General features: G+C 39.2%; 1 protein-coding gene across 5 annotated transcripts in view; it reads left to right on the forward strand.

The window, feature by feature from the left end:
- DISP1 (dispatched RND transporter family member 1) overlaps positions 1 to 22,638 on the forward strand; it is an 87,896-nt gene that overhangs the window by 22,769 nt on the left and 42,489 nt on the right. Inside the window, exons 3-4 of one of the 5 annotated variants that reach the window (XM_084515561.1) lie at positions 10,067 to 10,095; positions 10,882 to 10,963. The exons of 2 other annotated variants lie outside the window; for them this stretch is intronic. Coding sequence is in view for 1 of the 3 variants with exons in the window: in XM_084515559.1 (XP_084371685.1) it covers positions 10,947 to 10,957 (11 nt within the window). In the remaining 2 variants the exon portion in view is untranslated. Of the gene's footprint in view, positions 1 to 10,066; positions 10,096 to 10,881; positions 10,964 to 22,173; positions 22,193 to 22,638 lie in introns of those variants that run through there. 2 more of the 5 variants (XM_084515559.1, XM_084515563.1) reach the window with 2 other exon arrangements.

The following is a 22,638-nucleotide window of genomic DNA, read 5'->3' on the forward strand; positions in this document are numbered from 1 at the left end:
TGTCAGTGCCTTTTCATGTAGAGTACATTTTTTTTTTAAATCCATATTTTACTCAAATGCTGTTTGAAGTACTGACTTCCCCTTCTGCAGTACTGCACGTTACAGTGATCAGTGTAGACACATCCCCCTTTGAAGTGGTCTACACTTAATTACCTTGCTGAAATTCCATGCAGAGTTCCACTGAGAAACTCCCTTGGGATCCCTCCCTGCCATTGAGAGGCTGATAAAACGGGCTCTGTTTATTGTCAAGCCAGGTAAAAACTACTGCTCTTCCAAAGTTTTAAGAAAAATTGGATTTTGTAGGAGAAAGTTACAACATGTTAGGAGGCATGATGCTCCGATACTGCTGATGAGAAGCTTTGTTCTGAACCTCTCTTGTTGCCCTAAGTATCCTTTACAGAGATGGGGTCTTGACAAATGCTCACAAACAGTTTGTACTGGATTTTCCATCTCAAGAACATATAAACAAGAGATACATTCCTGACATAAATTAGTTTTAAGACTATTAGAAATTTGTCATTGGCTTACACACAAACGTTTACCTTTTGATTATTTAAATTACAGTTTGGATTACAGTTTGGGTGCTGAGTAGGGAACTTTATATTCATGCGGTAGGTGAGATGAGCGTGGCAGTTGCAGGTTCCTCATACTGCCAATTCGTGTGGCTTTCTATACCCAGTGCAAAATGCATCAAGTGACTCTCACTGGAGTATGCGTGGGAGCCTTCTAACCTAGGAATTATCTTCAGAGTGTGCTAAAGTAATTTCAGGCTGTCTTGAGAGCAAGTCTACTCCCTTCCCATCACTTCTGAGGTTTTTACGGAGTACAAGCTTCTTACTGTGCAAAAATGAGGTTACTGATCTATGTATTGGTTTCTAACCACATATACACACAAACACACACACATATATGGTTAACTGCAATAGAAATGGCCTCCTGGGTGCCTAGGAATTCTTGACCCTTGGTTTGGGTTTTTAGTGGTTTGGTATCTTGTATATTCTCAACACTTGTTTTCAGGTTAGAAACACATTTAAAATTCTTGTTATCCACAATATTTAGTATTTAAATAACTGCTTGTTGATAATTGCTGTTTTGTCAGTATTGTCAAAACAATACAGAGTAGATGTGGTCCTCTATAGTTTTTTGGGAGATCTGGTGAAATTTTTTTTGCTTGAAGTTATGGTAGGTGAAATAAAAAATCTCTGCTAGTTCCCTATTAGAATGAAGCTGTAATATTTTGCCTACCAAACCTGCCATGTAAAAGTTTCACCTTAGCATAACTTTAGTCTTAACTAAAACAGTTCTGACAAGAAGCCATCAAACAAAGAAAGTAGAAGTGAGATCTAAAATGTTTTAGGCAAACTGAAAGAAGAGGTTACTGGTGAATCAGCACAAAAGGAAGAAGCCAGTGTTACCTGTTTGATAGAGGTGTTTGCAGGAAGATTTCAAGGACTCAAAGTTCTTGAACTTGTAGTAGTTGGACTCTGGATAACAGGGTGAAATTACTTGTAGCTGTACAGTTGGTTAAAAAATATACAAAGAATATGGGACTTTTCTGTTGAAACACTCTGGATATAACTGGTTCACTTGGAAGTATGTGAAGAGAACGACTACAACCCCAAACTCTTCTCCTTTCACAGAAAAATTGCTGTTTCTTGGGGCCAAGGTGGTCACCACTCCTAAGCAAAGTCTACAAAAACTATGTAGAAAGCTGATAGATTCCTCCAGATGCTACCAGCCATAAGGCTTCCAGGCAGCGAAAATGTCCCTTCTTACCGTACGTTTCTGTGATGTCAGTCCCAGTAGCTCCAGGACAGATGCCTGATTTCCATACCCTAAGAACTTCTTATCTGTTTGTCAGGATTGGCAGATGAGAAAAGTTACATGTCATTGCCAGGTGATGGAAATTATCCTCTCATCTTACCACTTGAGGCAACTCTTCTCCGAGCTGGTGGACTTTGTTTGTAATCTACATGAGGTATAACCAACAACTTGTCTGTGTCATCCCTACAGTCATAGGTAGCTCTATCCAGTGTGTGTACGTCCCGTTACTTAGGGGCTTTGGCTGTCACGTTGCTGTTCTAAATCACAAAACAATACCCAAATACTCTATGGACTGAACAGTTGTAAAAAATATGTAGGGCCAGCTGAAGGTAGTGATGTCTGGCAGCCAAACTGTGCTGCTGCCCTCCTGTTCAGATGGCAAGTCAAGTTCACAGTAGAAGGGATCCAGAAGTTGCTGTTTGGGGTGGACTCAAATAGATGAGCTGATTTCAAGGCAGAAGGAGCAGTTCTACCAGCTGAGTGATGTTGAAGCACAGGGGAAATAACAGATACTCTTTGTTCTTCCAGTCCTGGGGATGAAACGTGTAGATAACTGGTAGTTATCAAAACTCCATGCAGCCGTGTTTATCTGTTGTCCTGAGAATCAGTTGAACGCTTTGTTCTTCTCGTCCCCCACCCCCCCAAGTACAATGGATTGTGTGCATATGTACGCATCAGGGGAAGGGGAGGGAGAATCTGCCGACAAAGGAATTTCTAAAACCCATCTGAAGCTTTTCCTGTGCAAAAAGCACAATCAGTTGGGACTGGGTGAAAGTTCACGCTAATGCAAACAAGATGCTGAGTTTGGATGCAGAATGCTGCACATGACACCGGTCTTTTCAACACATGCAAGCAAACGGTGAATCAGCAGTGCCTAGATAACAACTGGCAGCAATATCTTGGGAATTCTTAAAACTGCACGTCATGCAGTAAGATTTATGACTTCGGATGTCTCTGTGCTTTAAGGCTAGTTCCAGTGTGCACCCCCCACCCCAGCCCATGATCAGGCTGAACTTTTCATTTCAGACACTAAATGTACGTGAGTTTGCGTACATCTGCGTTTCCTCTCTTGATGTGCTGGCTTTGTTCTGTTCAACTTGTTTCAAGTAAAACAGGCATAGCTGACTGAAAAGCATTAATTTCTCTGCTTGCTTGGAATCCATTTTGGATTGTCTGATATGTAGGAAGGAAGAGAAGTCAAATCAAATGTTCCAAAATGTTTTTTCAAGCTGTGACTGTGAATGCCTTATCTTAGTGCTCTGTGATGATTATTGCCCTGATTGAACAAACAGAAACCTTCCACAAATACTGTAACTTCTTTTGAGTTAATAACAGAAAGCCAGCTTCTTACCTGTGATTGACTGCCTTGGTTATGTTTCCCTCTTTTAAGGAGCAAAGGTTTTTTTATCATTGTTATTCCCTGGCCCATGTCTTGGCCAGATCTTGCGTTCCAACCTGATGATGATGATGTTGAGTCTCTCTGCGGTTCTGTAACCTTACTCTGCTTCCTATGTCAGTTAAGTCTCTTCAAGTCCTTTTGTTCTCTTCTGGGAACTTCTTCTCCAAATGCGTAACACTATCAGATGTGCAACACGTCTGGCAGTGCTGAATATTTGAGCCCTTGACATTAAGGGCATGGTGAGGTCTTGCTTTGTCATGGATTTATTACTCTCTGCTCTGTTCTGGCTCATTCCTCTCACCTTATTGAGAGGCTATCCTGTAGTTGGTGACTTCTGGCATACAGATTCTGGTTGTGAACCCTGCTGACTTCCCATCATGAATTTGCAGTGGATGTCTGAGCTCCTGGCTGGCAAATCGTGTTTTGATGCTGAAAGGTGATACTCAAATCAGTGTCTGTCTTGGTTTGAGTAAGTAGGAATGTGGGGAACCAAATGCTTGTATATGAGGTAGGGTACTTGTGCTTGAATCATGATGGTGGTTGGGGTAGAACCCTGTAAGTAACTAAATTCAGTGTAGTGAAGGCATACCTGTAGTGAACTACGGTTCCTTCTTGACAAGAACGTGTTTGAACCTTTATCCAATTTCCATGCTATTTCGGTTTTCTCAGCCTGTGTCAAAACAACGATGCTCAATTAAACTATGTAATTCTTGTTTGCATTGTTTCTATCTGCCTGAGACTTAATTCTTTTTAAAATATTTTTTAGAAAGAAAACTTTCTATGGCACTCTGAAATGGAGCATTGTCTTATATCATGAACGATTATGACAATTTATATTATCAATCATTAATATGCAAGTTTTTATAGTTGTGGGGATTATATTTTTTATAAAGATACTTTAGAACTATATACTAAAAAGACCAATCTGCTTCATTTTTCTTGCAGACTGCTACTGGAAATACAAAATATGTAGATATCAAAGTTGCATTCCAGCACTGTCTACCAGCAGGCAAGAGGATTTCCGCTTCAGTGCTGCAGTTCATTAAGGAGTTGTAAACAGAAATGCTGCAAAAGTATACTGTGGGTGTATGAAGAGATTTCTGATAACCTCAAGGCTGGCTCACAAATGATCTTATTAATTCTGTGAGAAGTCAGGAGAAAATCAGTAGGGTTTCTTTGACTTTTGCCCTCCATGGTTGCAGTTTTTACAGCTTGGGGCAGCTATTAGTAACAATAGCTCTTGAAGTGTAATTTAAAAAACCCCAGGAAACGTGTTCCTGTTTTTCTTTCTGATGCAGTTACAACTGACAGCTCCTCTTCCTTTAGCCCCTAATTCGGTGTGCCCCTGTTTCTGGAAACCTGTTTGAAATGCTCTAATGAAGTTTTTCACTTGCCCGAAGTACATCAAATGTAACACATGAATGTGGTTTCCAATGGAGACTTCATTATGCACCCAGTCAGCTGTTTCTCCTGAGTCACACTCTGAGCTGGACAAGGAAGGTGAAAACTGCTTTGTGCAGCCTTTGGGAAGTTCCTAATTCACATTCATCTGTGTCGAAAGGCTTCTGTTACTGTTGTCAGCTCACTTGTGCTTAAGGTGACTAATCCAGGACCAGAGTGCCATCTTTTCTAGGCAGTAGGGATAATCCTAGTATCCACAGAAGTTAGACTACAGGAAATCTGAGCATAGTGTTGTGTTGTAGTAATGTGTGGAATAACAGTGCAGTATTTGCACCTTTTCTTGTGAACGCTTTTTTTTTTTTTTATATGGATCTTGAAGCTTGCTTTTTTTTATATACTAAATACTGAAAATTTTCAGTATCACCGAAATCTAAACTTCAAGTGTAACACAGAGCTATTTCAAATAGCTTTTCTGCTGATGCAGCCCCTCTCAGAAGGGCATCACCCTGCCGAGGACTAGGATACCTCTTTCCAGATGTCTTTTCTCCTGTCCCATTTCGAGTCTGCTCTCTGGAGCTGACATCCTTCAGTCCACTTAGGAGAGGGCAAGGTTCCAGAGAATATCAGACATACAAGCCTTTCAAAGCAAATCATGTGGCCTGGTTTGGGGATGTTACTACTTAAAATATATACAGAATTGTTAACTATATCTAAACATCTACCATTTTAAGGCTGATTGTTACTATGCAAATTAACCTTGGCTCTTCTGTGCTGCTCTTGAAAACTGCTTTTCAGCTTAGACAAGACATATTTGTTTAGCTTGCCATTCAGTGTTAGAAGCATATTTCTTTGTCACGTATCCACGTAACTGATGCTATTACAGTTTTCCAGTATTGCTAGCTGCCTTAATCTGTCTGCATTTAAGGCAGACGTGGTTGAAGTATACCCCTTTACACCAAGTAAATGGGAAAGCACATCATTTAATACAACAAATGTTTTAAAAATTTGTTCCGTATAACCTTTAGTAACTACTGTTTCCATCCTAGTGATTGCTTAGAAAAATCACAATCATGAATGCTATTAAGAAGCATTATTTTTTTTTTCTTCTAGATAGCTGAGATAAGAGCCTACCTTCTGTAGCTTGTTCATGAATTGAGATAAATTGAGAGGGGATATGTGATTTTTCTACTACCTTCCCTTTGTTTGTCCCTCATGGTCTTTCAGAGACTGAAAGACAAGTGATGTCTTTGTTTCTGATTTCAAGCAAAGGCAAGTGAGAGTCGACCAGTGTTTTATGCTTACGTCCTAGGACCAAGTCATAGTAAACATCACTTTTTGTTGTTGCTTAGAGGATGGCTATTGGCAATGTCTAGGCTTGTTCTCCTTTCTGCTTCTGATCTCAAGCTAGAAGAATACAGGGTCAACCTGGTTTAAAAAAGGCTTCTTAAGTGCTATTAGGGAACATGTGAATGCACGTGAGTTATTTCCAAATCGTACAGTTCCTGGCATTCTCTAAGCTGAGTAGAAGACAGGAGCATCTATCATACCAGGAGAGGCTGAGGGGGCCTGTTTAGCTTGGAGAGAAGACTGAGAGGGGATCTTACCCATTCGTCTAAATATCTATGGGGAGTGTGTCAAGAGGATGGGGCCAGACTCTTTTCAGTGATGCCCAGTGACAGGACAAGAGGCACCGGGCACAAACTGAAGCACAGGAGGTTCTGGCTGAATATGGGAGGGCACTTTTTGCTGTGAGGGTGTCAGAGCACGGGTTGCCCAGAGAGGTTGTGGAGTCTCCTTCTCTGGAGATACTCAAAACTTGTCTGGATGCCATCCTGTGCAACGTGCTTGCTCTAAGTGACCCTGCTTGGCGGGGAGGTGTTGGACCAGATGATCCTCAGAGGTCCCTGCCAACCTCAGCTGTTCTGTGACTCTGTGAACCACGGTGTGTTGTGAACAGGGTTTGAGGTGGCTGCGGGGTTGAGATAATTAAAAGAAATGCAAAATCTGAAATCTTTCATGATTATCAGACAGTTTGAATTCTGGTACTAACAGTTGGCCATAAATCCTATCACAGGTGGGTTGGGCAATTAGGCCTTTACCCCTTCAGTAAGCTTAAAATACAGGATTCTGTCAAGCTCTGTATTTTAAATGGTGGAAAGAATTGTTCTGCTCCTTTTTTATTCATCTTCCAACACATATTTTTTTTTTTAAGTATATAAAAAAGATTTGATAAAGAACTTTACCTCCAATTTCACAGTATTCACTGCTATTTTAAAGTTCTTTTTTCATGGGCTTAAAGCTCTAGCACTGGTTTTTCCATGTTTTCTTTCAAAAAGATAGGGGCTTCAGTGATGAATAGCAGTGGTCTTTTGACAGTTTAAAGTAGCTGACTGGAATTGGTGAAAGGTAATGGTATTGTAACCAATTGAATGAGAATAATTTAGAAACAATTTTCTAGAATATTTTTATGGTGAAGTCAGTTGGGGGGGAGGATGGGAGACTTAATGACTACTTAGAATGTTAGTTTCTCCCCAATCTCACTAACAAAATTTGATTTCATCTGCTAGTTGTTTCACTTAGGAGGATACAGAGTTTGCCAATTTAGGTTAAAGCTATTTCCAAACTCAAGACGTGCCTCGTAAGTGAGATTTATGGTGACTGACACTTCATTGTTGTGGAAGATGCAAATGCAGTGCAGTTCACTGTGATGATTAGAGGGTGAGACTGGTCACTGGAATCCAGAGGACCTGGGCGCACACAGGATGTTCTTGGTTACAGGTTTAAACCGTCCTGCATATGTAAGCTTTTTGCGATGACAAATGGTGTTTGTGCAGAGAGTAAGACTGCCTCCAGGTCAGATGCAAAGATTTCTCTTTCCTTATCTAAAGGCTGCTGCTTAGAAGTTAATCTTCTGAGTTTCTGGTACTGCCAAGTTGAAGACTTTGTTGCTTATTTTTCCTAATAACAAAGGGCTTAAACACAGAAATGACAGGTGGAGTTCAGAGAAAAAAAAAAAAAAACACAAAGGAATGTGTAAATGAAAGAAATGGTGCCCTACCTGGAGAGTACGGAGAGAGGTGTGTAGGGTGTCAGAGCTGTGTGAAATAGGCTAGGTGGCGGCAACCATCTCTGATTTTTTTTTGTTGCAGATCTCACAGAAATTAACTTTTTCCATAGTTGTTTTGCTCCATTAAACGGAAGAGCAGGTTTTGATAGTCTACTTTCTTTTCTCTGTCCTGAATTGGCCATGCAGATTCCTTCCAGCACAGAGCACTCCGACACCAGTAGTGCTCAGATTTGGGTAGTAAGGAATGGTATGTCCACCCACTGCAGAAAACTGCTGTTTGTTTTATTATTTCCCCATGTCAATTACTGCTTCCATTTGTATAGGTCCTTGGGGAATTCTGGGATCTATGGTCATGATCTCATTGATTTTCTGATCCCCCAAGTTCTCTGCAGCCTTAACGGAGGGAAGAAAAATCCAACTCCATTCTACGGAATAGAGATGCAAAGAAATGTTTACTTGGATAATGAAGAGGCTCAGCGATAAAATTTTTTGTCTGGAGGGATTTCTTCTTAGTTAAAGCACAACCTGACATTTATCAATATTTTATAGCATTCTTTGTTTTAAAATTGTATTCAGTTTCAGTTAAGATGTCATGAGCAATGGCTTTAGCAGGCTTTAATTAGTCTTCTGTATGTTCTGTTACATTGCAGCAGGGGGAATAAACGCCTTAGCAACAGACTTCTGTGAAGTAGAAGGTAATTCAGTGCTTACAAAAGAAGAAAAGGAAGACTGACTTTGTTTTTGTCTCGTATTACTCCACAGCATCCTTTGTTTACATCTCCTTTGGATTTTACTGTAGCTTTACTGTTGTTAGATGCTAGATTTGATTTAATAAATGGGATATGGAGCATTTCTCCTGTAGATAGCTTTGAATGCTTGCAGTGTCAGCAGAGACCTAGCTGTTTTTCCACCTTGGTAGCAGTAGCTAAGCTGCCTCTGCAGATTCCAAAACATTCATTAGCCATGAAACGGGAACTTATTTTTCCTCTTTCTTGTTATTTAATGCTTGCATTTAGTTTCTTATTTTTTGTACAGCTTTTACTTCTACCGAGTCCTTATTTATAATAAGTTTAGTGTTTTTGAAGATAAACTGAAATGGCATATATGGTAAAATAACTTTTCACCAGCTTCGTGCTAAGTGTTTCCAGATACAAATGCAATTGACTCGCATCTACGCTTTATGAAAAAAGTGGCTCTTCAGTTCTCTAAGGAATGTTTATTAATACCTTCAATGCCTGTCATTGTATGTGAGGAAGGAAGGTATACATAATCCCTCTGTTAGAAAGAGCCTTCAATTGAAATTTATTAAAGATTAGTTTACCCTGTCATGAACAAAGTGTCCTCTAAATCCAGTTCTCTCCCACGAAAGCGTGAGAATTTCTCCACTACTTGTGGTCTGTGCAAATCATCTGCACTACAAAAGGGCCATGTCTCCTTCCATTTTAGGAATCTGGGAAGGGTAAATATTTAAAGTGCTGGCATAACAATAGCAGAAGTAGAAGGAAATTAAAGTTTGGGATCCAGTGCTGAGATGCATTTGGCTTAAATTGTGGGTAGGAAAAAAAGCTTTTCAGTAAATTGGTTAAAGGTTATGATTTTCATTTTTGGATTAAGGAATAAGCAGAACTGTGCTATGTAGAATCAAGTGCAGTTTCCCAGGCAAGAAGTATGTTTTGAAAGGGAAGCATTTCTAATTCTTCATCTTTTTTTTCTTTTGATTCTGCCAGTGTAGAGCATGTTGTTGTTCAGTTACTCTGTGACAAGCCACGGGAGCTGGTATTTCATGGAGTTAAGGCCAGTACTGTTAAGTGAACAAGTTTTATGGACAGCTATTGTTGATATGAGTACTTCTTGGGCATCAGGTTCAGAGGCTGTAGCATGAACGAATAAATGAAGCAGAGCAAAATCAGAACTACAGCACAGAAACTGTAAGTTTGTTACAGAAACTCTTTTTAAGATTGTGAAGTCTTTTATACTCTAAAAGATTTCTAAGTCCTAGAGAACTTCCAGCATCTGTTGTTTGCAGCAGCTGTTAGATATTGAGCAGCAAGATTCGTCTGTCCTCAGAATAGAGAGAAAAATGTTTTCTTTATCTTGATGCATTCGGTTCAGGTTGAGTAACTCTTCAGATATTAAAAACATTTTTCCTGGTATATTTAACTTATCTTTGGGAAACTTCTGGCACTGTGTTCAAATAACTGAACATGCATGTTGTAAAGACTTGAGCTCTGTTTCTGCCAAAATCTGCTGTGTGACTTATGAGCCCGTATAAAAACCATTATAATAACTTAAGCTGATATTTGGCTTGTGTTTATGCAAGACAACTCCAAATAATCCTTTAACTTCATTTTGAACTACACTTTTTTTCTTTTCAGAAAAAGTCCATAAAGTTGGCTGGAGAAAGGTAACTACTTTTGCAAAGAATTTATATGTTTTGAAACTTCATTTTTTAAGGTGTTCTGATTTAGAAGTTAAAATTAAAAAAATTGTGGATTCCTTTCCATAAAGGAATAGTTTATCTTCAAGGTGCTTGGTTGACAACTGTCTGCATGTAGGAGACCCTACTCAGTCTTCTGATGCCTCAGGGCTCATAGCTCTCACTTGTATCGCAGCGAGCAGTGTGGGGCATCAGAAGAGGCAGGTTTCTAGTTAATTCTCTTGGAAGGCTGTCAAACTTTACCATTGTGCTTTAATATTTTTTCATTACCCTTAATATAATTTTGATTTTTACAGTTTCCAGATGGTAGGTAATTCAATGCAGCCCCTGACAGAGTTTGTTGAATTGCAGATCACCTAATGTCTTGAAGGCTAGCAGAGATTTAGGTGACAGTTGCTGCAAGGGGAGCTAGACCCGCAGAATGCAACTATAGTGAAATATCGGTAACAGAGTAATTTAGACCACTCCAGGACTTCATAAGGAAGCTCAGACATTGAGTTTCTCAGTATCTTAGATACCTACTTCTATGATTATTTTTTATCTGTAAGTTTGTTGCTTTTTTGTGGCAGTAACACACTTTGGTATTTAAGTGTCTGTTCCATTTTGCCTGAATCTTACTGAATTTACTCTTAAATTCTCCACAGTGGAACAACTCATTCTTATTTCAGTAAGGTCGTTTGCTCAACCTAGAGATCTGAAGAGCTAAACCTGGTGCTAGGAGGTAAACTAACAATGTGGTTTTCTTTGCTACAGCGATATGGAAACTGGCACAGCAGGGAAGAGGTTGTTTGCCTGATTTGTTCAGAAACAAATGTGCCATGCACAAAAGGTGATGGTGAGTCTCACAGTTGATTAATAAAGCACTTTTCCAGACACTTTCCCTTACGGGGTATCTTTAGTTACTGCATGAGATGTATTAATTGTTTAAACAATGTCCCTTAAAATATTAAGCAGAAAAAAGGGCAATTAGAAAAGGAACTGAATTTAGACTTTGAGTTCTGCACACTGTGGTAGTTCAGCCTTGACTGCAAAGTTTACTCTACAGACAGGATCTGTACAAGAACAGTTGAATTTTGGTCATACTTCAGAGATCTTGTGACCAAGGTCAGTGGGATTTGTGTATCTTTGCACATTACCTTTTCACTGATGAGTAAGAGCACACTTTAGATTTACATAAGGCATGTGGAACTATCAGAACTTCAATAGGTTCCTGTTCAGTGGTAATGAACATGGGACAGTTGTGACAGCAAAGGGGATGTTCATTGTAAGGTGGGATTTACCGTGACCATTTTGGGGAGGGTTGCATTTCTTCCCCAGTAATTCAGCTGCAACAACATTTTACCAGCCAGTCTTATGAACCAGTGGAATTAAAAGTGGTTATTTTAAAAGTGGGGACTCAAATGCTTTTATCTAGGATAAAACATCGTCTCTAAAGATTCTTGGTTGCATCCAACAGGGTATGTCAGAATTTAGGGGGACCAACAGGGACAAAGGTGCTCATTATGTGGGGGTTTTGGGGAGGAGTGGAGAGCTTGCGGTAAGGAGATATATCACTCAATACCCTTCAAGTGTCAGCAGCCAGGTATACTGTCGTGTTGTAGAGCAGAGGCTGTGCTTGGTGGTTTTCCTACCAGTGCTCCAGTGTCCAAGTCCTGTTGCAACAGTAGTGCCTCTGAATGCCTTTTAACACTTCCATATGACCTTATAAACAACCATATACACCTCCAAAACAAGGGAGACTTGGATTTTATGCCCAATTCCACCTGAAGGACTTCTAGCTCAGGTTTCTCACCAAGCAGCAGAGACTTGACTATTCAGCTGTTCACTGGATTGGGATCAGGGGCATCCTTTGTACAATTAGGAGAGCAAAATTTGTAGGACCAGGGTGAGGGAGAGCACAAGCAAAAGAAACAGGACTTTGTAATCCAATAATGAGGTCACTTACCTGTGAGGGAGGAAACACAGGCTGTACTTTGAGGACTGTGTATGTATTTTACATGAAACAGTGCAGAGTTTATTAGCAGTCTTGCAAGCATAAACAGAACTAAGTAAAGCCTGCAAAATGATGGGCTGAACAATTTCTGTCCAAGGTGCTTTGTAAATAATTGTGCAAAGATTTAGAAAGGCACTAATGAATGCAGAATGGAAGTAAGATGTTGTAGATGTTTTTCCCCTCCAAGTTCTTGATATATTTGTTTTATTTCATCAGGCAAAATTCTTAGTTACGAAAAAGTAACTTCTGTTTAATCTTACTCTATATGTGCCGATCAAGCTGCAGTTCTTGTCAGAAATTATTCTTGATCTGTTTTATCATTTTAAGAGAGAAATGAGCATATTGAAAACCAATATGCATTCTGTGTCCACATCTGTAGATGTAAAATGTCGAGTTACTAGTGACACATGCCAACACTCACGTATTTTCCAGTTTGTAACTTTGAACAGAAATGAGAAAGTATTTTACTTCAGTGCATGACTAAATTTGGGTGTTAAAACAGGGTCTTTGTTATATTTACTTCTAATTTTGATAGTTCAAAAAGCTTACTTGTTATTAGCTAAATTTACAATGGCAGTTTTAGGTTTCTAGGAAGCTCTAGTGACCTCTGTAAAGAGGTAATTCAGTGAACCTGTCACTAATAATTTCATCCTGCAGCTAATAGCAACGGCTTTAATCCAGAAATTATGAGCTGGGCCCCTTTCCCTGAGGGGAATATTTCTTTCCATCTTAAAATATAAGGGGGTTGAATGTAGTAACTGTAACAGGAGGTAGCTTTTCTTTTATTTTTGAAGTGTGGGGAGCTTCTTAGGTACTGTACAGAACTCAGTAACACACAGCACACGTCTCTTGTATGACTTCAGATGGAGGTCCTTGTAGTGCTGTGATTTTTACCCATACCACTTGTTTTCACATGTTCACTCGGCCTTGCAAACTGGCTCATGATGGCTGGTATCTTTTTAATGTGTCATGTGAACAAGAATCCTGACCATGTTTATCACGCTCTGACTGGTGGTCTGAAGAGTACTGATGCTTCTGGTTGGTGTTCGTGGTAGCTGTGCCAGGGGATGGTAATGCCACACTTGTGAAGAAAAGTCATGTAAGAGAGCTGTTGTTGAGCTGTTGCAATGCTGAGCTTTGAAAGGGAAAGTGCAATCACTCAACAAGGAAGCAATGAGGTGTAAAATCCTTTCAGTGGCCTTACAAATTGTGCCCCAACTATTTTTAGTATTGACTTGGATTGTGAACAGTTTAGTTCTTCTCCATTTTGTCCTAAGGAAAGAAATCCCTGCATGTAGGGGACTGGACCTTCAGTTTGTTAGCATTTGAAACACAGCCCTTTGGGCTTGGTTTGTTACTTTGTGAGAATTCAAAGCTAGCTCAGCAGTAACTTGTTTTACTGAAAAATTAAAGCCAGTAGTTGTGATTCTTGCTTATCTTTATCCTTTCCATTTGCAGTCACATTATAGTTGCATTGTTTACTAAAAACTTGCTCAAAAGTGCATGTAAAGTTTAAGTGAAAAATATCAACTCTAAAGCTATTGCTCTTACTGTATGCATAGTGTACACACTGTGCGTGTATGCTTTTAAGTGGACCTCAGTCACCAAAGCCACTGAGCAGGTGCCACTGAAAAAATTAACCCCCCTTGCTGGTCATTCTTGCCTAATGGTCACTGTCCTTACACCAGCAAACGTGCTTGTGCAGGTATGCGGCGAGTTGAATTTGGGAAATTTACTGGGATTAAAAATAATCTGTGAGGAGGGAAGGGTGAGTGTTTTAGCATGTTAGCATGATAGGCAGGCTCTTGCCTTTCAAATTATCTCCTAGCTTTACAATTTCTTGCTCTAACTTAGCATGAGCATTCTGGTTCCGTTCTCTCCCTCCTTCCCTGTGCCATACCCCCATGAAAAGCGTGGTTTGCTCTCACTCCTTGTTTATATACCAGTAACTGAGGAGCCTGTTTCCATTTCCCATACGTATTGGTGCTGGTCCTGCCCTATGTCTCTTAGCTGTATCGGAAAACCAGGAAGAACACTGGTGGGTATTGCAGGCTCTTCTATTACCAGATCCACGTGATGCCTTTTATTCGTGGTGAGAAAAAGTGTAGTGGATATGCCATACAAGTATGAAGAAACTATAAGTATGTATGAAACAAATATGAAGAACAAATCATCCAAAAATGATTAAGATGCTTTCCTCAAGGTTGTTTTCTATCTTAGTCTCCAAAGCAGACTCTTTGGGACAGATATTTTCTTGCTTTTTGAATAACAATTTGCTCTGCACTTGGATCAACTAGTCCAAACTTTGGTTCACTTTTCTCAGTTTATAGAAATCCCTGGTACATTTATACAGAAGTTGTTTTGGAAAGGGCATAGTATACAAAGATAAGTATCTTCTGACAAGCAGGGTGATCTTCCTCTTGCTGCTCGTCAGCTTTCAGTACCTGGTTGGGCCCTCAGTTCTTGCAGGGAAGGTGAGTTACCTGATGTGATGTTGCTCAGATTAAAGTAGGATCTGACTGGTGACTGTTAAATACTGTAGACTAAACAAGTCTGTTCTGTTAAATAAGATTTAAAATTGTAAAAAAAAATTATTCAGGTTTTAATACTTAAAACACTGCTATATATAGGTTCAATGACAGAGTAATAAACAGCTTTGTTAGCTTTATTAAAATGAGCAGTGCCCATGCCCTGGGACTGGTACGCAGCCCAATTAAGTGGGCTGAAAGGGAGAGAGTTGCAGAGGGACCAAACCTCTCCTAGCTGCTGAGCTGCTTTGCAGCTGTTGCTGCACCACGAGGCTGCCAGAAGTCTTCAGCAGCTGCTGTATGCCTGTCTGTCTGGATTTGGAGGTGGGTTGCTGGTGGTGACTTTGTGCAGCTGTGGCGTATACCCAGCTGGCATATACCCAGCCATTCTGGCTTGCCAGAGTGTAAAAAGCTCTCCACAGTTTTACTCTGTAATGACCAAAAGTTATTAGTCGTCTCTTAGTTCCCATACCCCTGTTTCTTGTGCAGAAGGCCAGGCTCAGCCCTGTTGCTTCAGAGTCCTGGAGTATTTCATGTTCCTCAAACCCTAGCTATGGAAAGAAACAATACTCATAAATATATTTCAGCAACTAATCCCCTTCTGATTCCTTATTTTTTATGTGAAGAGAGTTAATGTGATATGACAATTTTGTCTAATCATTAGAGCCAAATACTGTTTTGACAAATCTCCTAGAAACAGAGCATGTATAATGCATTTTAAATGGGTAGTCTGTAGTCACAGGAAAAAGCAATGTATTGTATGTCACCAATTCACTTACATCATAGACACTGTAGGAGAAGTAATCAAATTGAAGCCTGATCTTGAATTCAATCTTAAAATAGCTATCTAACCATACTCACTTGAATGTAAATCCCAAGAGGTGTCATTGGGTTTGAAAAGTCTGCAAGTACATCATTGTAGATACCCAGTCAAAACTGGACATCTTCAATATAAAAATGGAGTTTGTCAAATGGCATCATATGGAAAAATAAGATTTATTGGTTTGTAATACAATTGGAATGCAATTTCTCGTATACCCTGCACTTTTCCAAAGTATTTTTTTTGAGTAGAGAATTGATCTGGAGGGTGTACAAGTGCAGTTCTGTACTGACAAGAATGTAGCTCAGGACTGTTTGGCTCCAGGGAATCTGTCTGCTACAGAAAACACCAAATCAGGTTTTTAAGATACATTCCAACATCCTTCGTTGTAATATTAAGAGGAATAGATAGCATTAGAAAAAGCATGTAGAAAAACGTTACATGGATGTTTCATAGTTTAGACTTGTCTCAAGGTTTCCAACGTTGAAAAGCAGATTAAAAATGTCTCAAACATGTCTCAAACTTTAGTGAGCAGCTTTGGAACTGATGTGACTTGTGTATGATAGGCAGTAATTGGGGTTTAGTCTAAACAGTGTGAAATCAGAGAGTCCCAGAGAAATCTGACGTCTTCTAAAGGTATGAAGGTGGTGCAGTGAAAGGTCTGGTTCTCGATTTATCTGAATGTATGAGAAATTCCCAGGCTCACATCTGTTTGCCAAAAGACAGCAAGAAAAGATTTACTTCATATTGCATGAGTTGTGTTTGGGTAACCTTCTGAAAGGCAAGCGGTCTAGTGAGCAAACATTGAGTTTGTGCTCAAATAACATTTTCTCTTGCCTTGTCTGTCAGGCCTTCATTAACGTGTCAGAAAAGCTCACATCAAATAAAACCTTCTCTATGGGCTCCAGCAATATTCATTTACTCAAAACACTTGGATCTTTTTTTTGTGAAGGAGAAAACTTCGGCGCTTATTTCACTTTCCTAATGAGGAAAGGTGAAGGTGTGATAGAGGTTGTGTACAAAAGGAGAGGGAGCTTTTTTATGTTATTTAAAGGTTTAGGCAATTCCTTTTGAAAATCCTTTGGAAAAAAATCAATATGTTTGTAGATGTTTCCTTTTACTAAGCAAAGGAACAGCACACTAGGTTAAAATTTCAATAGGTGGGAGAAATACTTCAGAACTGCAATAACCAAATTTGCTCTTAAATTAGTAAGTACCTTTCTATTTTCATTGGCTGAGTAACTTTCTGCTATCTTGGTGTTTATGAATTAGCAATACTTTTGCAGTTGCGATAAATACTAACGTTACACTTTTAGTTTCCGTGAGACGACTGCAAAACCATGGTCTTTATGTTAAAAGCAATTGCTACCTCTTAAAAAAAAAAAATCCTTTTAATTTCAATACCTTGCTGTTCCCTGAACTAAGAACATGAATCTGAAAAAGCAACCTTTCTGTTGTTACTGCTGCTATTTCTATTTTAACTGGAGAAACATTTTATGGACTACAGCTGTATGGATTCTCCCAAACGATGGGAAAAATGCAGTGCTTCGTTATTTGATTACAGACAAGTTAATGTAGTAATTACTGTAACAACATTGGCAAAGTGCATTTCTTCTGTCACTTGGGAAAATTTATATTGTGATAGTGACTTTCACTTCAATGCCAAGATGGTGCTTGTAATTTAAATACTGGTGTTGTGAGAGTGATGGAATTAGTACTACTTCTTATGTCACATGTGTATTTTATGTTCAGATAAAGTATCCTGTTAGTTTTTCCCTCCGTGGTCAGCCTGGCCTATTTTACAAGTGACATTCTGCATGTGTGCACTTACGTAAGGTACACTTCAGTGCAGTTCGTAGTGGAAAAGGTACACCTGTGGGAAAGGAATGTGGATGAGAAAATGGAACTGTGTAAACATGTTTATGCAGCTGCATTTTAGTGCAACTTATTAGAGCTCTCTTTATGGGATAAAACTGTACAACTGAAGACAAGCTATTAAAAATTTCTCGGAAACATTGTAAGTTTTTAGATAAATCAGAAAATATGCATCTCCAATTCTGCTTCCAGATGTGGTTGTACTTCTTGAACAAGATGTCTTCATAGTACTATCTGGAAACTTTCAGATGGTAGTACAATTAGCTTGTGAACTTTCCATATTAAAGCATTTTGAGAGTATTAAATCTGTCATGATTAATACACAACTCTTAGTGGTGTAAATAAGTGGCTTAAATGCTCATGTCAGTGTAGGGGACTTATCGCACAATCTTCAGAAGCTAGTAAGTTTATATGGGACTTAAGTTATTTTGGAGCCTCAGATACATATTTCAATTCAGAGCAAGTGTGGTGATTTGGAAACATGCAAAGTAAAAGACTTGCCTCTGTTAGATCTTCACTGAAAAATAACTTAATTCATGTTAGTATTTCTAGTCTGTAAGTAGACAGAACTAGACGGTTTTACATCTCATAAACTTCAGCTGTAACATGACATTGTGAATACCTTTTTTCATTTAGATACTGAGTTTTAAGAATTATTGCTAGTGAGTCATTTTTTTTTTTTTTTTTTAGTGGGGGGAGGGAAGCCTGGAAAATGTCACCATTCTACTTTAAGAACATTTTAAAAAAATCAATAAAAAATACTTTAGAATCCCACTTTGTTTACAATATCATATTGGACTGACGTTTTAATTACACAAGGGACTGAGATGATATTGTCCTAGGCGCTTTATGGACAATGAAACTCACTCTTTGCCCCCAGAAATTTACTTCTGTGCTTTGACTTTCAGTGTTATTTGAGATGATGTGACCTTAAGCATCCAGTTTTCAGAATATTGAAAGGATGTGTTGGTATCTTTCTCATAGAATGTAGTCTGAGTTTAAATCTCCCAATTACAAGTCAGAAGTTTTGATATCTTGAAAGTGTAAAAACATCCAAGAACGAACACATACACACACACACAGTTACAAGTCAGAAGTTCTTTGTTTATCTTGAAAGCTTAAAAACACCCAAGAACCACCCCCCATACTCCAGCAACAGCATCTGACATCTCCCCTTGTCCCCTTTGGGTTTAAAGCTTTTTGCTGTCTACACTCACTTCCTCCTCAGCCTTTCTTAAGCATATCAATTATGAAAGAGTGATGAACTCAGGGATGAGTGGAAACTGGAGAAGGACGGACAATTTACTTCACGTCATCTATTGATCAGACAGTATTTCATCCTCGTGGAATTACCAGTCAGAAGGGAAGGCTCAGTACTTAAAGCTTCAGCTATAGGGATATGATGATACTGAATCCACTTTGCTTATGTTGCAACCTATATTTATATCAAAGCTTATCTCCTCTGCCCCCTGAGGAAAAATAAAATGTATAGAACAATGCCAGCATAAGAGGAAGTGAGCTCTTATACTTAGTACTTTGAATTTCATCCCCTTCATCCTGTATCTCAAACAAAGAAACCCACAGATCTAAGTACTTTTTTCACTTGTCTGCTTCTTCTCTTTAAAATACTTGTTCTGTCTGTGGATGGGTAGCACAGATGGTGAGTTAGCTCCGCTGTCTGTTCACAATGCCAGTTTTGAGTCTCCATCGCAGGAATACTGTCTGAACACAGTTATTTATTTTGTTTGTTTGTTTTTAGGCTCAGTTTAGGTCTAGAAGCGATCACACTTGTCTGAGACTGCAGCCCTACAAGTCAGTTTCTTTGCCACATAATTGGTTGACCTAAGAGCACTTGGGAGCACTGTGTAGGCAGTCGGATATCTCTGCAAAATTGTATGGTATGACGGGGCCAGAGCTGATCTAGTAATCTCTGATGGGTCAAGCTGCCTCAGACTGATTATTTTCCTGAGTACTGTGCTCCCGGCATGTCCCCTAGGTAGTGCTGTAATCTGGAAGTTCCCAGTGTGTGCCTCTGAATAATTAAGGTAGCTGATGCCGTTTCAGTATTACCTCAAATGTTGCACAAAAACATACTTTAGTGTGAAAAGAATAGGGTTTTACTATGAAAAGTATAGGGTTGGCTCCATAATGTCTTTCCCAAAGGTGTTGATTGTTTTAAATGCTGTTTGGTAAGCTGCTGCCTGCAGTGCCAGACCATAGCAGCTGAGGTGCAATAGTGAATATTTTGTCCAAGAAAAATCACTAGTCAGGAAATTCTGTAAATGGATAAGAATTGTAATAAAAAAAATCATTGTAGCTGTAATAAAATGCTTGTGGAGTGCATGTACCACATACAGAACTAGTGCTGTCATTTTAACCTCTAATTAGCTCTTCTATTCCGTTATTCCCTCCAATTTATTAGCAATTCAGCAGAATTTCTGCAGCACCTGTGGTGCCCTGTCTGGCCTTCAAGGATTTCAAAAGCCTCTAAGATTTTTCCCTGAGCGCTTGCATAATCCAGCATCAGTTTGTCCCCAGAGCACCCAGAAAAAGCCACCAGCTCTCCTATTAAAGTTTAACATTGTCGAAGTCCTTCAGCCTCTTCTGAATCTCTCTAAAAGAGCCTGCTGTGACAATACACATCTGTGATTAATGTCATGTTAAGCTCGGAGGCATGTGAAGGTATCCAGCCAAGAGAAGGTGCAGAGAACAGCTGAGGCTTCAGTGTTGGAAAAGTGGTAGCTCAGTAGCAGCTCTTGCTTGTGGGCAGCCCAAGCTAGCAGGAGGGGATGATGCCTGTTGGCCTTGCCCGATGTCTTCAGGAAAGAATTGTGTGATCAAGACTGCCAGCTCCTTGTAGCTTGTTTGAATAGAAGAGTGATCAGACTTCCTACCATGCAACACAGGCTCAGCCATGCTTTGTAAATACAAGTCTAAGCTAGAATTCACTTTAGGCTTATCTTTTTATATATTATACAATATATTATATTTATATATATATTTATATATTATACTATAATTCAGTTGACACTAATGTGGATATCCTCATAACAGTAATTTAATTTTTGAAGGATGTACATTCTGGGATCTACATTACTATTTTCATTAGTATTTGATTTTATACTGAAGTTAAGCATACAATGAAAAACATTACTTTAAAATCACATTTTTTTTTAACTGATCCTTATGGCACATTATAAGAGATGATTAGATTGATAAGAGATTGGAATGATAACATTATAAGAGATTATATAATTATAAGACTTATACCATCTTGAAGATTAATTCAGTCAAACTTCTTGTTCATTTTCTTATTCGTGCATGGTAAGGAATTGAGAATTTGTTGTATTTGGTAGAAGTTGTTGCTTGTAAAATGTCTTGACAGATACCTAGATAGGTAAGAACTTCCTGGTGGGTTGAGGAGCATTATGTTGACTTAAAGCAAGACTGAATTAGTATTGCAGGCGTTGTGTAGATTCTATGCATCTATGCATTTCCAGATGGTGGATGGCACAGTGTTACTCATTTATCTTCTCTGGGCCTCCTCAGATCAAATCTGACATCCTCAATCTGTCTTTAATCATCCTAAGTTCTTCCATCCTTTCCACCTCCCCTGTTTTTTTCCTCTGCCTGTGTTCCACATGGTGCAGAGCTTGGTTTTATTTCCTGATCATTCATTGGCAAGTGATGAAGTAAGTACATGATGTCACTGGAGATGCATAGAGGGACACGCAGCAACATTAACGTAGCACAGAAGTGGATGATGAAGGGTGTATGAAGATGCCAAAAATTGGGAGTGTGCTGGTGGGCATTAAACAAGGTTCTAGGGGCATCTAGGGGCACAGTGTAGTATATGGAGAAAAGATTTCTTCACAGTGTTGAGTTTGCCTTTCAGATGCTATAAAGCCAATAATTGACTAGGTCTGTAACTCAAATATATGATAAAGTATTCAAATCCAGTTCATACAGGAAACATTTTATTAAGCATAACCTATGAACATACATCATATTTTCACTTTACTATCATCCTGGGGAACAAAGTGCTTGCAGAAAGTTGATGAGCCAAGATATACTAATGCTATTTTGTGTAGTACATAAAATATTTAGAACTTTAATAGATCGTGATCCTTTGGATTTCTAGAGTACTCTCCCTCCCAGATATTGAGGCAGTGAGAAAACGTTAATGACCCTTTTGTAACTTCTTCGAGGTAGTTAGCAATTAGGCATGATACAGTATCAGCAGTGAACTGATATACAGTAATATTTGCATAATTACGAACTTCATTAATATAGATTTGAAAAAACTGTAGAAGTTTGACTTTGGAGAAGTAGTTTTGTCCAGTAGATTATTCTTGTGATACTTCTAAGCAATTATTATGTATTTCGGATATTCAGAAAGTAAATACCGTCCTGCAGTCCTACTTCCATTTTGATCTCTGATTTTAAGCTATGTCTTTCAGTGTTGGTGTTTTGTTTAATAAATATGAATTCCTTGTACAGACAGTCTTGCATCATTAGCACTGAGTTACTCTATGTTGGTGGAAAGTTTTCTATGGGAGAATCCATTAACATCAGAAAAAATGTTCTATATACAATCCCCATGGGGTGTGGGGGGTGGAGAAAGGTCAGCTGATGCCAGTAAAATTATTTTTGAAGGCAAGAAAGGCAAGCAACATTGAAGGCAATTTTTTTTTAGGGGGAAAAAACAAAACAGTGGGGAAGCAGAGCAGTCTTTCACCACCTGTTTAAGACTGGATCCAATGAGCTGGAGGGACCTGTCTTGTGTCAGAATTGGACCAGGGCTCCTGAGGTCACTGTGAGGTAAACTGAGCCCCAGTCTTTCTTTCAGTAAGACTTTTTTTTTTTTTTTTTTTTTTTTCTTTACAGCTTGCATGCTTTACAAAGGTTAAAGATGCTTGTGAATGTGAAATTGCCTTTCCTACACCTGTGTTCTTTGCTCTACCAGCTCAACCTGACCCTGAAATCAGGGCTCCTGTATTCAAGTGGAGGGAAAAGAGGGCATTTCAACAAAGCCAGCCTTGAGTGGATTGGGACCTGCTTCAGAGTGATGGGTGGCTGGGTTGTAAGATCTGCATCAGGAGGATGCCAGCTGTAAGGTTTGCTTCAGAGATGCCCAGAGCCGAGGAAAAAATGGGAGCTGCCTGGCAACATCTGAGGCTTTGCAGCCGCTAGGAGCGTACCCTGGTAGAGCAGGTTGCAGCCTGCCCCTGGCATTTCCCCTAGCACTGTTGTTAAAGCTCCCGGTGCTACAGCCCTGTGCATCCAGTGACACG

The sequence above is a fragment of the Aythya ferina genome, assembly GCF_964211825.1.
Source record: "Aythya ferina genome assembly, chromosome: 3".
Classification (NCBI taxonomy): domain Eukaryota; kingdom Metazoa; phylum Chordata; class Aves; order Anseriformes; family Anatidae; genus Aythya; species Aythya ferina.